Below are 16,002 nucleotides of genomic sequence, written 5' to 3' on the forward strand. Positions count from 1 at the left end.
AGTAGAACTAGAATAAATACGATTTGATGAGTGAATCATCAAAATGTGATTGAAAATAATTAAACATTTTATGTCTTATTGGACAAGCGACCATTGGTAGCACATGGTTCACCTGTATTCAGCAATAATGTCGTAATTTTAGCATAAATATTTAAAGATTCAGTTATATAAAGGAGGTAATGAGATTTTTTATCAATTGCCTTGATCTCAAGGTAACTTAAATTTTGCAAAAAAATACTGTAATTTATTTATTATGTAGACGAAAGATATGTAAGCTGTTTACAATGTAAATAAAGTAAGATTTTGTGGGTGAAATATATAAAAATATGGTTGAAATTAAGTATTATATCCCGCATACGACAAGTGGGTATTGTTGTTGGACTACCGGCATTCTGCGTCAATTCCGTGATAACTAGGAGGAGGCACGTAACGGTCGATAACAACGACGCGGTTTAAAACGGGCCGACGTGGCAGCGGCACGTATTTTCGTCCACGAAATGCCAAGAAGACGAGTTCGAGAGCTCGTACCGATCACCGGATGTTATCAACGTACATATATGTACTACTTATGTATATATGTATGCAGACATATATGTATATACTGATTGAAAGTAACTTGATCAGTGCAAATTCCGCGATTGCTGTTCTACTACCAATAACATAGATATACACACATTATATATTTGTATGTATGCATGTAAATGAATGATCCGATAAATGCAAACATAAGATATACATATTATCAAGAACATGTAACTCTACTGTTAATAAAATACTGTATGTATATATATATAGGAAGAAACGTACACGCGTGTACGATGATTTGGAGTAGGGCGAGTAGCGTAAGATCGAGTAAGAAAAAAAAAGGTATAGTAATAATTAAAAAACATAATTAATACACGTGGTCGGGGGTCTCTTCTGTCGGTTTTTATACCGGGTATAGGTCATCGGAGATTTGGCAACATCGCTATGTAGCATCGGCGGCGGCTGCGATGGCATTGGCGGCGGCATAGATTCCGCTCCGCAACCGCAACCGCACACCCGCCTGCTGCTGGCCGCCATGATGCCAAACGAAATACGCCATGCAACGGTTTCTCCGCAGTGACACGCAAGCTGCCGTCAACGTAGCAACAACGTTACGCCATTTGCGGTACGCGTTTCCTACGTCATTATTATTTGATTCTATCAATTTTTCTTTTTTTCTTTGCTTCCTTTTAATTTTCTTCTTCGTCGACCCATCGTTTATCTTTCAAATCGGCCGTTGTTTATAAATATATTTTCTTTTCGTCGTATTTTAATAACACATCGTCGATCGTCAAGTTCATATCATTCGTTCGAATTTCAATACAATAAGATCGAAACTTTTGAATTTGATGATCGTTTGGAACGATTTACCAAGAGAGAGGATAGAGTGACGAAGAGTAAGAGAGAGGGAGCGAGAGAGGGAGAAAGAGAGAAAGAGAAAGAGATAGAGAGATATACGCTAAGTACGGAGAAAATATTTCAAAATATCGAACATGTTCGACACGGAAAAATTTATTCAAGAGATCGAGAAAAGGCCGGCGATCTACGATGTGAATCGTAGCGAGTACAACAACCGTAACGCCAAGATGAGCGCGTGGGAAGAGGTTTGTCAGGTGATGGTACCAAACTGGTGGCGGTTGTCCGACGAGGAGAGAAATATGGAAGGTATAGATACAAAGTATGCACGTTATCATCGTCGTGTTAAACGATCGATCGATCCGGATTCCTCTCTCCTACACGACCAAATTACTCATACTAATTGCACTTTCATTTTATTTTCTTTTTGAAGTTATACTTCTTTTGGCGCGTTTTGGAAAATGTGATGGGAGTGTGATTTTTTTCCGAGCGACATGGTAAAAATCGACACCACGAAGTTTGTGGGTATTTACGATGCGCGGCAAAGCGATTTCAAATTTACGGCATGAAGTCGTCTTCGTCTTCTTCTTCTCTCTTCTTCTTCCTCTTTTTTTTTCTCAAGCGGGTCACCCATCCAAAGTACTAATCGTACTCAGCGCTGCTTTACTTAAATGATCGAGAGCGGGAACTAGTGCTATCACCGCGCCATGGCCAAAGTAATTCGATATATTTCCCTTATATTTAGTGTGGTAGACTGATATCTGTATTTTCATATTTTTTTATTCTTTCTTACATATATATATATATATAATATATCGATCGATTGAAAATATGTTTTCTTTCTTTTTTTTGTTAAATAAATAAATAATAATAATTAGTAGCTTATCTTCTCATACTTCCAATCCTCCCCCTTTTTACCTGGTCACGCTATATATATATTTATAAAATTAAATAAATAAATAAATGAATAAAAATATAATAATAAAAGATTAATTATTATTATTATTATTTTTTTTTTCTTTGAAGTTATATTCGTTTTGGTACGCCAAAGAAGTATAACTTCTTACGTGCGTACATAAGTACACACACTAGTTTTTTCTTTTCATTTCATTAATTCTCCTCATTAATCACGTTATCGGATATTTTTAGAATCAACAACTGTTTCAGTTTGCTAAATTGAATATTCGAATTTTATTTTATTGTCGTCGCGTTTATTTTTTAAATTCTATTTTTTTCACATTTGAAAGATTTGCGTTTCGCGCTACCCTTCCATTTTTTTTTCTTTCCCAAATGATGTATATTTCATGTATACGTGTATATATGTATATATATATATATATATATTCTCTTCAAACTTGGCGCGCTGAGTATGATCCGCGTGTCTTTACGACAATATATAGTATATAAGACAAAGGAAGGTATCAACGTATTCAGTTCATAAAAGTTCGTTATACGAAGAGAAACATTAGGGATTGTTAGTAATCATACGGGTGACTTCCAGATAGCGATTGAGAACTATCTTCAATTGTCGTTTCTCTTATTCGTACAGGTAAAATATAGTTTTAAGAATTGTAAATAGTAATGGTAATTAAAAAATAAATTCTCATTTGTACAGGGAGAAACCGTTTGAGTTATTTTCCTAAGGGAAACAAACAAAAAAAAAACCCACCAATATAGATTTTAGAAGTATTTGTCTTATATATATATATATATATATATATGTATATATATACACTCTTTTTTTAGAAAAGAGCTTGAGAGGGAAGTGGAGAAATATACGGGACTATTTCAGGAAAGAGTTCAAACTGCAGCTGCAGATATCTCTTAAACCGGATTCGGTACGCCCGAAGCGGAAAAAGTATATGTACTACGACCAACTGCTTTTTCTCACGCCCACCGTTGAGAACAAGATACGGTACTGATTTTGATTTATATCTGTATTATACATCGTATGTAACAAATGTTGTTTGAAGTAATTTTGTTTATTATTGATTATTATATATTCGACAATTTTTATTATTGATTTTGATATTCAAAGCAAATTGGGATTATTATCTTACCCGCAGTCGATATTTTTTCTATTTCTTTTTTTCTCGTAAAAGAAAAAAAACAGGACATTTGATGTATTTCGTAGGATTATGAGTACAGCGGGAAATCAAATCAAATCTGAGGAAAGCGAAGGGGAAGGGGATAATCCGGTGATAGAGGAATCAGACGTTCCATTAGCCCACGCTGTTCCATCTTTAACAACTGGAAGAGAATACGTGCAGACTGGTGCATCTTTCAAAATGTGTCCACGTTATCCGAAGCAATTGTGCGAAACATCTTTGGCGTCGTTTGATAATGAGATCCATGATATCCTATCGTCCCATAACGGCCAACGTGTAACAATCGACGAAGAAGATTACGACAAAATGTTTTTATTGTCTTTGCTACCTACCATCAGGCAAATACCGGAAGAGAAAAAGTTGTACGTTAGGATACAAATGCAACAGATATTGGCTATGGCATTACGTCCCCCGGATGAAAAATAATCGACGATGAAGATGGCTTTCTTTTTATTCTATTTTATTTTATTTTATTTTATTTTATTTTAATTCGAAGGAACTACTTTACTGACGGAGATCCGACAAAGATTTTTATTTCTAATCAAGAGAAATAAATATTTGTGGATCCTATACCTCATATTTTAGATTAACGAAAAAATTATGTATAAAGAAGTTATATTATATATATATATATATATATATTTGTATGTATAGCTAATGTTATTGAGATGCCTTAGCACGGTATCGTGCAGGGATGAATACAGTACAAATCTTAAGTACTGAGTTCTGATTGTACCAATTATTATTAAAGAAAAGCGATAGCGTGCAGTAAGAATACCTCTATCTGTAATGTTACATTTGGAGATTGTAGAATATGAGTGAAAAATGAAAACTTTGAAACCATATCGTGCTATACAGTATAAGATGCATATAGAAGAATATAGAAACATAAATATTGTATGATGAGGGTATTTGTGTAACGAGATAGAAAAATATCATGCTGTATCTGAAAATATTTTAGAATTATATAGTTGTATTTTAAAAAAATCAATTATTTTTAAGAATATTTTATATCCAATTTTTTTATTTTTTTTCTTCTTCCTTTTATCGAGAAAAAAAATAATATTCGCAGAAACCACTTTAGTTGCAGGCCGGCTTAGCACCATATCGGTAATAGTAGTGCTCTACTCTTATCTTATCTTCCGTCGGTAACGGTAGTTTTCTACTTTGAACCTCTATCAACCGTCGGTAATAGTAGATCTCTACTTTAAAATGTCGACCGTTGTTAATTAAAGTTTCTACTTAAATAATATTTACCGACGTAGAGTAAAATAAATTAGAAATCGACTATTATCGAAGATATTTATCGAAAATGTTCATAGTAATTCAATCGTTTCATTTTTAGATGTCAGGTGCTTTTACTGTAACTTAAGACTTTCGTTTTTACCGATCGAGTTTTAAAAAATTACGAATATGCTGATTTTAATATGTTGCTTATTATTCGAGACATAATTTAATGTACACTTTAAAAAAGTCGTTCTCACGTATACACACATATATACACCGTCATTACAAGCACATTTTTCGTCATTATATTTGGATATTCTAACAGTTTAGAGTTAATGGTACATGGATTCTAAGGATGGTAAAAGGTCGTAAAAATTTCCCCCTTTCTCGATGAGCTGAAATTGTAGTAAAAGTTACTCTCTATGGGATTATTAATAAAATTGTTAAAAACCTTATGAGATTCGTAGGAAGCTCATGAAATTCACAATAGTGGAATCGCGATAAAGGATTATTTGAAATTGGTATTTTTAACGGTGCGATTTCAAAGAATATATCAGTTCAAAGAACAAGAGCATTCGCGTACGGTGATACCTTTGTAATCTGCTTTACTATTGCTTGTAACATGATTTATTCGCGATAGCTTTAAGCGATGTTATCTTTTCCGAAATTACGAAAAATACGAACGAGGAAGTTAACTCGACATAGAGCGACCGTTTGAAACTTTTACCCCTAACAAAAAATATAAAACTAAAAAGAAGAGAATGTAAAAGGAAGCAAGACAGGAATGCGAGATAAAATATTTACGACGTTTAGTTAAACACACGAGGGTTAACCACGAATTTCAGATTATTTTAATAAGCAATCGCTGCGAACACTTTTTAACGAGTACGACGAGTGTGTTTTATTTGTTTATTTTCATAGATCATAAATTACAATACTTTATCCAATAGATACAATAATAATGAAATAACGTCGTGTAATCGTATACCTACCCGTTTAAATCCAATCTAACGGATACACAAATATATAGATAAGTTTGATAGGAAAAAGACAAATGATTTCATTAATACTCTTCATTCGTTATGATCAATATAAATTTTCGCACCTTCCTATATATCCTTCGTTACGTATTCCATTGAGTATTTCACTGAGAAATCAAATACATTTTCCACACTGTCTCGTGGAATATTCATTTATCCCCCAATCATATGTAACTTCCAATTGTAATTCTCGTTTGGTTTGCATAGAAGATTCCTTGTTAACATCGGCCCTTAGGATTCCGCGGATCACTAACGAACGTATTTGAACTTAATCAATGGCTAGGTCTCGGGCATTGTTCGTGCAAGGCTAAACCAAGCAGCAACTAGTGGTACTACTGGTGGTCGAAATACCACCACTCGGCTCGACTTCAGCCAACTTTCTTTTCCCGTTCCCGTTCCAGTTCCTGTTGTCTCTTTCCCGTTGTCTCTTTCGATAAACTCGCGTTTTCCTTTACTATTCCCTCTCCCTTTCCTTCTTTACCCCTGTACCCAATCGAATGCCACCATTACCAAGAAGCCCCTTCCAAGCCCCTTGCAACCCCCTGGCAACCCCCTGGCAACCCTCTTTCAGTGTTTCAGCGCAGCGTTCACTTCTCTTTCCCCCGTTTTTGTAGGTTTCTCCCTCTGTTGTAAAAGCCTCTCTCCCTTTCCAGCAGCCCTCTCTTTCCCTCTCTGCCCCGCCATTCTTGTTCCGTTCTCCCTCTTTCGAACGCGTCGCGCGTTTCTCTGGCGCGCGCGTTCTTCGGCCTCTGGAGCAACCGGCACCGTCCGTTGAGCTGTTCCAGACTTCAGTCTACCTCGAGAACGCGATACCGTCGGGACCTTGAGGGGAACCCTCTGAAGGAGGTCAAGGCTTCCTACCGATTCTACTACGTCGATCATTATTTTCGATCAAAGGAATAAACGACTACGAAAAACGAATGTTGTAAAAATAAAACAAAAAGCGAACAGATATTTGTTATACGACCATCAAATTGTTTAATCGAACAATCGTTAGATCCGATAGAGAACATCCTCTTTGGATCGATACCATCCTATAGATCGGGATTTTGATTCCAACGAATTTCATTCTCGAGTTTCATTTACATTGTCATTTATTATTATTCAAATAAAATAGAAAAAGAAATAAGCGTAACAGTCGAGAGGCCTTTTTTTAAATCGTAAATTTGTGTTGGATCATCGGGTTTGTCGTATTAAATGCAAATCTAGAATAAAAAGATTAGGGTTAATCGTAATCGTTGTAAATTCAATCGGCAAATTTTCGATTGGTCGACGATAATAAGGGAAGATAAATTAGGAGGGGTGTTTATTCGGAAATTGAGGAAAGTTGTTGCCCAGAATCGGGGGACGTTGTCCGTTGTTGCCCGACGTCGGAGCCGGATGTTCGCACGGACAAGACGCCGAAAGCGGTGCCATTTTGGAGAGCAAAATGTTCACGGTAGTGAAAAAGTTCCTTACGACATCCCCTTTGGTTAACAAGGTCAAGTTCCTAATGGTACGTTCTTATTTTTTATTTTTTATAATAATTATAATTGATAAAAATCGCGCGTTATTACATTCCTTAAGATTTCTTTTTTTTTACGTATTTGTATAGATGGTATCTTATTTTTAAATAATAATAATAATAATAATAATAATAATAATAATGACTATGTTACAAATACTTTTTAAATATTAAGTCGTTTACAAAATTCGTCCCGATATTAACATAAAATATACGCAGAGGGTATTCTTCTGTTACTTTTTAATGTAATTACAAAATTCTTATACACTTAGCGAATATATTTTTATTAATAATATTTATAATTAAAACAGCCCAAAGATACGAGCCTGGATTACGTTAGTCTTTTCTTCTTCGTATCATTAAGAAGAACTTTCTGCTCGTACTACTTTCCTAGATTGTATTAAAATTCGTTAAGTTTAACCAAACCAATTGTCATACTGTTTTATATCATACTAATTATCTAAGAGTACTCTAATAGTTTTCTTCATATAACTATTTTCTTCTTCCTTGAGATATCTAGAAGTTTAACAATTTTGTTAAACTTCTGCCTTTTGCTCAACCTGTCGAAATGAATTTGCTTAAAGAAAGCACGTTAACTATTTCCAGTTTCATTTCCTTAAGGATTAAGATAACTCGTACGTCGATATTATCATCATTGCTCTTAACATCGATTTCCATTTTCATTTATCCTTTTCTTTATATTCATTCTTATTATTCGAACATTTACTTTCGTACCTCGTGGAAGATGGTTTTAGAGTATCCGTGTTTTAGGAAATCCTCGATGAATGATTATGACGTTACGCCTTTGGCTTTATCTTTTGTAACACGTTACTGATGTTCCTATTAGAACAGTGTTTCCCAGTCTGAAAAATAAATCTACAAATTCTAATCAAACGAATTCTTTTTTTTTTCATATTATATTTCAATTGAATTATTTTGAAATATTTTTGAAATATTTTATATCACTTTTTTCACATTTTCACATAATATTAGTAATTATTGAAAATTCTGTTTATTAATACTTATATAATATAATAAAAATAAGAAAAAGAAAAGAAATCTATTGTCTAGAATAAAAAAAAGAAATAAAAGAACAATTAAATGTAATACTTGATTTGTATACGTTATAATTATTATTTATATTAGTATTTATAGATTAGTTAGATATTGAAATAAGGTAGGATTGAAAATAAAATAAAAAATGGTTGGGAAACACTGGATTAGACGTTCCTATAACATGTCACCGATAACACAAGCTGCTCATTTGTCAACTCTATGGCGTCCTTATCGTCAACGCAAGGAGAATACACTAGAGAATTTCATTTTCCCCGTTGATAATAATAACGAATCCCTTTTGACAAAGGGCAGAATGCTCTTTGAACTCTAACGGAAATCCGTAACCGTGCTTTCGGAAATATTCAATGAAATTATTTACGATTCGTTAATCTTTATTTAATATTTAATTAATCGATTTGTTCGACCAATCGTGTACGACGATTAAAATATTTTAAAGGGATTATTAGACCAACGTGAAAGTATATGAAATTTTTTTTTTTTTTTTTTAGAAAGATGTTTTGAGAAAATAGTACAAAACGTGAAAAGAATTATTTTTCTTCTTTTATGGTGGATTATTGAGAATAGGAAGAAGAATGCACGTACCGTGTTAGAAAATAATGTCGTTGGAAGTTCTCGGTTCGATGGAGATGCATACCTTTCGTGATGTTCGTTTTCTTAGTTCTTGTTATTAGATAAGGGAAACATACGTAAATTTACATTCTTTGTAGAAAGTGTCTTTTTTTGTCTTTAGAATAAACAATGCCAAGAGATAGGTATATGTACGTAGAAAGACATATGCAAAATCCTCAAGTGGGATGCTATTTTTGAATCATTTTATTTTCTTTTGTATTTTTTCTTCTTTTCTTTTTTTATATACGCAATTTTTCGACAATCAAATAATTTAATATATATATATATAAAATAATTAATATATAATTATATTATATATTTATATAAATATATATTAAATAATTTATATAATATTTATATTTAAATATAATATATTTTATATATATATGTTTGATTTGAAATTTAATTTATATATGCATTTAATATTATAGATTATTTTTATAAATATTAATATTATTATTATATTATTATTGTTAAAATAAGATATTTTTAAATATGCGGAACCCATTTCAGGAGTGAATAGTGGGGGATACGAAAAATCATTCAAAAAATTCGTATTACCTATTTAATTATGTTTCAAAGTAATATTCGAAGTAATAGGAACGGGCACGATGACGTGGGATTGAAACAAATAAACAACGACCATGATAAAAAAATCTTTTAAATCGTAGGAACTGTATGAAAAGTAAATCCATTGAATTCGATCGTGACTTTTTAACGAGCCACTTAAAATATGAATTTCCAATGGGAATGGAAAATTATCGGGTTAACGCTGAAAATGAGACGGTTGTTTTTATTTTATTTCAAGTTTGTTGAGTGTAAGTACGGTAAATGTATACAGGGTGTTTCAGAACGAGTGTTACAATTAAATAAAGCAAGAAATTAGGGGATGATGATATTAATATAATATTTTTATTCAATGGTAAGAATGATTGGAGACAAATAAACGAACACTCGGAATATTTTCTTCGATCATCGATGATTCGAAAACTTTGTTGTATCGGAAACGCGTATATTTTCGTAACGATAATTTTCTTACTCGTTTCAGTTTATTGATTACACTCCTCCAAGTATTATTATACATTTATGAAACATCCTGTAAATATTTTAGTTTATGCATATCGGTATATGCAAACTATAACGAAAGAAATAAGTGTATCGTTATTTTTTAGTAGCAGCAAAAGATCCAATCTTAATTTGAACCACCGTTCAGAGTTGTGCCCCGCATTGAAGTCCCTCGAACGCGTGGGTGTAATTGTATATAATATCGAGAATGACGTACATCTTATTTTAATTATATATTGCATGTATTATTGATTTTATCGTGGTTTTCCTTATGCAACGTTTCTTTTTCTATACTTGCAAAATATTTGATGGTAAATAAAAAGAAAAGAAAGAAAGAAAGAAAGAAAGAAATTGTAAAACAGTAAAAATGATCTAATCCAATCTTAAGTAACACTTTGGTAACTTTTAACATTTAATAATATAATTATATTCTAATTGATTATATATATAATTATTGCGATGTGTAACGAAGTCAAAATCCTATATGACGTGTATTATAATTTATTTTTATTAAATGCTTATCCTATGCAACGCTTTTCCTATCTACACAAATTATTTGATATTAAATAAATAATAATAAAAAAGATCATTCAAAAATATATATATATATTTATATAATATATTTATATTATAATAAATATAATAAATATAATATATTTATATATTATAATTATATTTATATATGTTATATATTATGTTATATATATAACATAAAATATATTTGTTTTAACGTTCTTGTGCAGTGGTGATTTCGATGGTAAAATTATCCTGTAATATAAGTTAAAGTGCATTAGTCATGCATAGGGGGTGTAAATTTTTGTCATGATTTTTGAAAGGTTTGCGTCAAGAGGTAGAATAAGAAGAAATAGAGAAATAGAGAAAGAAAAATAGAAAGAGAGAGAGAGAGAGAGAGAGAGAGAGAGTAAGAGAGCGAGAATGAGGTATATTAAATTCAATTAAGACATTCCACTTAGAGAGAACGGAACTTGAACTGGAAGTAAGAAATAATATTCGAGTCAGCCCTTCACGATCGCAATTTTTCTCATCATTACGTTTAGAACTGAAGGAACGAGGAAGAATTTGATAATTTCGTCATTGAGCCCTTTTTGTCGAAGAAGGCTGGAGGGGATAGGGAAAGGGAAAGGGGGGAGTTCTTTCTCTCTTTGCCGTTCGCTTACCTACGATATATATTTCACGCGAGGTGTGCTTAGGATTCGATAACTGAAATGTACTTTTAGTTATTTCGATCGGAAAAGAAAGAGAGAAACCGATTTCTAAGAAAGCTACGATAAAATTGCAGCTAGAGTTTTACAATAGTAAGTAAAGTAAGTGCTTCTTCAATTGTTCTTTCTCTTTCTCTTTCTCTTTCTCTTTCTCTCCTTATTTTTTCTTTTTTTTTTTGGGAGGGCCACCCTTTGACTGTTACTTTCGGGTTCTGTGTAAAAAAAAAGGAAACCTAAATGGTTCCAAGTTTCCTAAGACGCGTCTAATGGTGTTCCGACATGAAAGAAAAGAAAAAAGTAAGAAGGAAAAGATCGAATAGAGAGTTTTTCGGGTAGTCTTTGAGTAAGAAAAGAAAGGTGCGTCGAGAAGAGATCGAGATCGCATTGATATAGGATCGCTCCAAAAATATATCTATTCTTTTCGATCATTCGTATCTTACATTTTTTTCTCCGATCAATTTTAACGTATGATGTTTTATTCGTGGATGCAATTATCGATTATATAAATTTATATAAATCAAGAGATCAAAATAATTGTTCTCTTTCTTTCTCATTTTCCTCCTCTTCTTCTTCTTCTTCTTCTTCTCGTCGTCGTTTAATTTTTCAATAATGTTTATTATTAGATATAAATAATATCTTATTTACAACCAATACACTTTTCTATTTAACGTATGTCTTAAATAAACGGGAGACCGTAAAGTTTTATCCGTTTTAGCGATCGGTAGAAAAATAGTAAAGGCAGGTTAAGATATAAGAGACTCGTTGTGTCGTCTGGTGGTTCTAATTCGACGAATAAATCGGGAGAGTCATCGACGTCCTCAGTTTGGATGGTTTAATAAGAGCTTCGATATATCGAGGATAACCTTTCAGAGATGTCCAATAATGCTAGGATCAGAAGCTCCTAGTTGCTTGCTATGAAATAGACGCGCGTATGATTCAAACCCATCTATGCTTATCTATACATAGAAATGTCTATGTACACGTATATATATATATATATATATATATATATAAACACGCATGTGTATTTATATGTATTTATGTGCTTGTATGATATATTATATTTGTGAATATATATGTATTGTAGAATTTATATATATATATATGCATTAATGTGCATAGGAAATGCACGCGCATTTACATACGTATAAATACTTAGGTACACACGACAAGTATTTTCCTAGGCAACTCGATCACTATTACGGTCAGTTCCACCTTCCAGCATTTGGATGAACGCGTCTTCTAAGCGTATTATTGCTTTTCAATCGTATTCATTAATTTCTAATAACACATATAAGGATACCTAGAAATCGTATTACTCGCAAGTGTTATAATAAATGTGAACAAAAAGAAAAAGTACACGAGTGAATTAATTAATCTTCATTTAACAAAATAGTATTTAATAATTAATATAAGGATATTGTTATATTTTATAATATATATAAATATATGTATGTATATATATGCGATAAGTATACGATATATGGGAGAAACCATGCATTGGAAGAGAGGAAGGGTTTGACGAGGAAAAGGGAGGAAGAGGAGGAGAGGGAAATACATTCGTCGAACATTCGACCTAATATACCCCTACATCCCCTTGAAATTCCAACATGCATTTGCTACTTCGGATGCTTGGATTATTCGCTAAAGTGAGTCAGAGATAGATAGATGGAGAAGTACGATGGAAAGAGAGATGCAAGTATTGTGCATGTGTGTATGCGTGCGTGCATGCGTGCGTGTAAGAGAGATAGAGTAAGAGAAATCGAAAGCATCGCGTGCCGAATAAAAATCCGTTGTTTTGGTTTTTTAAATGCTTTTTTCCTTTTTTTCGTAATTTTTTGTCGTTGGTCGAGGTTGACTTTCATGATTTATCAGTCTTCGTGGGATAACATGAAGTGTCGCACCGAATTATTAATACATCGTTTCGCGCTGGAACGTAATGTCTCTGACAGCAGGACTCCGAGGAGTCCTTCGATTAAAACGCATTGTCCTGTAGAGATACGCGACAAATCTACCTTTTTTTCTATTTTTCCCTCTGTTTCCCCATTACTACTACTACTACCACCACCACCATAACACGTTGACAACAATTTTATATTTGCTTTTTTACTTTTCATTTTTCACGTAAAGGTGCACAAATTTTCCTTGAAATTTCGTCCGCCGTGTTTTATTCCGATGTCCGATGAAGTTGATCAAACGAATGGTCAAACGTACGATTTGTGTTTAATATAATTTTTATTTTATTCGCGTGGGAATACTATTATTATTGATACAAAGGGTTATGTTATATTACAAGTGGGGTGGAGGAAAGGAAACAATAGAGATTAGGTTTGACCTATTGTGAAAATATTTATGACGTACTCACTTTTGGTCAACATTTAGATTACGTTCAACATCGAGCAAATTCGGTAGTAAACAAGCGGTCAGCCACAGCCCTAACGAGTTCAACCCCACTCGTTTGCCACCCTCCCACCTCTCTCTCTCTCTCTCTCTCTTTCTCATCCTCTCTTTCTCTCATTCTCTTCAATTCGTTCTAACTCTCTCTATCTTTCTCTCTCTCTGTTCGTACGGATATTAATCGCTTAATCACGAATAATTTGCTTTATCGAGGTAACAAATTACCAGTCGCAATTAGCTCCTAGTTTCGTAATTTTTACTATCAACAAGATTGACAGAATAATGCATTTTAAGTTTAAAGGGTTGCACGTTTTCGATCTAAATGATTTTAATAAACCTGTCAATCATTTTTTCGTCATTTTTTCGTCATCTTTTTTTAATTTTATTTATTTATCCCATTGAATAATAAGTTAATTTCATGGAAATTAGTTTGCTCTCGTTCCTTCGAATAAATCTTTTTGATTTTTCAATCAAATCATTTATCGAAAACACTGTTAATTCATCAATTTGATATCCATTTTACGACGCGTTACGGAATATCTCTCTCTTATCGCGTTTATCTCCCTTTTGCCAATGAGAATTATCGTAAATCGAAAGTTTTATCCAAGAGACCAATGGAAAATGTAGCAAGAAGCAGACGTCGAACGCGCGTTTTATAATAGGAAACGAGGTGGAAAGGTAGGAAGAAGGTGAGGTGATTTAAGGACGTACTCGAAACTCAATGGCTGTGACTTATCTAAAAATCGTCTCGGATGTTCTTGAATTTTAAGAAAAATCTATGCTAGATCTATCGATTTCCGTCTACCACGAATTGTCGTTCTATCGTCGAAGAAAACTTTTCACGCGAGAGATTCGACGAAAAAAATCACAGAGAATTAATATACTTTTTATATTTTTATACATGATTTTACTTTTTATTCAAATTTGCATCAAGTTTTTTTCGCGTACGATTTAAATTCGTTGCTATTCATTATTTTCAATTACCTGTGGCACCTCTCTTCTATTCTGTTCTTTTTAATCCAATAAACCAAGAACTATTTCGTACACACAAATATAAAATATTCAAGTACGTATATATAAAATTTCTCTCTTTCGGTTTAACTTATTATTTTATTTTTACGATATTTCACGCACCTTCCTCTCTCTCCCTCTCTCTCCTTCTCTTTTATTATTATTTCAAAACACGCGGATGAGATAATAAAAAAAGAATGATAGAACGTGACAATTCGTGATGATTGAAAAAGATACGAATCGTTGGACGATATCTACGCTACTGCGCCGATTATTTGTCCCACCACCCATCGTTTGACGTAAGACAAAGGACAGAGATGGAATATTGTATGTGTGTGTGTGTATATATGTGTCTGTGTATGTATATGAGTGATGCGAGTGGGGGAAATTGAGGGTATCAGCGAAGCAATTAGTGTCGTCGTCGGCGTTAATGAAGTTTCTGATGGTTGCCGAAGTATTCGGCAAGGAATTAAGAGCCAGTCTAAGGTTAAGAAGCTTGTGGTTGATGTATTCTGCATCAAACTAGTGCGAATTGTGCAAATCTCTGTTTTCAACAATTATCTGATCTTATTACGACGAATATCACGACGAAAGTTTCATGGGAAAAGAGGAATAGTGAAAGTGGGGGAAAGGGGGATGACGTTGTACTACTTTGATTGAATTCATTTTCTTTTTTTTTTTTTATATTTAGAGTATATAATTTAGGAATATGTAGAAATATGATTCGCGAGAATTTTGTCGAAGTGTCGGCGAGACATTATTTTGGTGAGTTAAATCTTTCATTTGGTTAATTATTAAATTTTATCTCTTATCGAACGACATAAGTAAATGAAATAAAAAAAAGAGAAAACAAGGAGGACTATAAATTCGATTCGGAAATATACCGAACGATTAGGAAACAAATTAGAAAGTCGAGTTCCTTTCGTATTCGCAGTAAACTCTTGACGACGAGGATGGGGGGTCTGGCGTTCCTCGGCAGGGAGAGAGAGAGAGAATGTAATTTGCATCAATCATCCCGGTTGATTGGTGGTAAAAAAGAAGATAGGAATTTTTTTATTTATTTGTTTGTTAACATTTGACCTTAACGAGAATTAGATCGTTCTGTTAACGTTTATTTCCGGGCCTGGTATTTTCTTATTTTTTTTCTTTTTATATATATGCGAGAAAATGCATAGAAAATGCATAAAAAATGCATAGAAAATGAAGACAACTTAATAATAATACTTGTCGTGGTATTCTTTATTCGTGGTTTTCTTTCTCTCTCTCTCTCTCTTTTTCTTTTTTTATTATTTCGTTCCCATTCTAGGAAACACTTTTTAACACTTTTACATCTTTACTTTGACTATTTTCTCTGTAGGAAA

General features: G+C 32.9%; 2 protein-coding genes across 2 annotated transcripts in view; both read left to right on the forward strand.

The window, feature by feature from the left end:
- Positions 1 to 1,467: 1,467 nt before the first annotated feature.
- Positions 1,468 to 4,441, forward strand: LOC122515046. The gene is made up of 3 exons (XM_043632203.1): positions 1,468 to 1,689; positions 3,127 to 3,295; positions 3,515 to 4,441. The coding sequence occupies exons 1-3, from the start codon at positions 1,518 to 1,520 to the stop codon at positions 3,912 to 3,914; spliced, it is 741 nt and encodes a 246-aa protein (XP_043488138.1). The 5' UTR covers positions 1,468 to 1,517; the 3' UTR covers positions 3,915 to 4,441.
- A 2,072-nt stretch (positions 4,442 to 6,513) lies between these two features.
- The window catches only part of LOC122515113 (probable calcium-binding protein CML22), a 41,206-nt gene continuing 31,717 nt past the window's right edge, over positions 6,514 to 16,002 (forward strand). The window contains exon 1 of the mRNA XM_043632316.1: positions 6,514 to 7,250. Coding sequence (XP_043488251.1) covers positions 7,185 to 7,250 — 66 coding nt within the window. The 5' untranslated portion in view covers positions 6,514 to 7,184. The remainder of the gene's footprint in view (positions 7,251 to 16,002) is intronic.

The sequence above is a fragment of the Polistes fuscatus genome, unplaced genomic scaffold (genome assembly GCF_010416935.1).
Source record: "Polistes fuscatus isolate 324 unplaced genomic scaffold, CU_Pfus_HIC Scaffold17, whole genome shotgun sequence".
NCBI lineage: Eukaryota > Metazoa > Arthropoda > Insecta > Hymenoptera > Vespidae > Polistes > Polistes fuscatus.

Excerpts from the sequence above, each read along its gene's own strand:
- LOC122515046 (XM_043632203.1), top strand. The coding sequence starts at position 1,518 with ATGTTCGACACGGAAAAATTTATTCAAGAGATCGAGAAAAGGCCGGCG. Across the intron at positions 1,690-3,126 it reads CGAGGAGAGAAATATGGAAG|AAAAGAGCTTGAGAGGGAAG; the intron begins GTATAGATACAA and ends CTCTTTTTTTAG. Across the intron at positions 3,296-3,514 it reads ACCGTTGAGAACAAGATACG|GATTATGAGTACAGCGGGAA; the intron begins GTACTGATTTTG and ends TGTATTTCGTAG.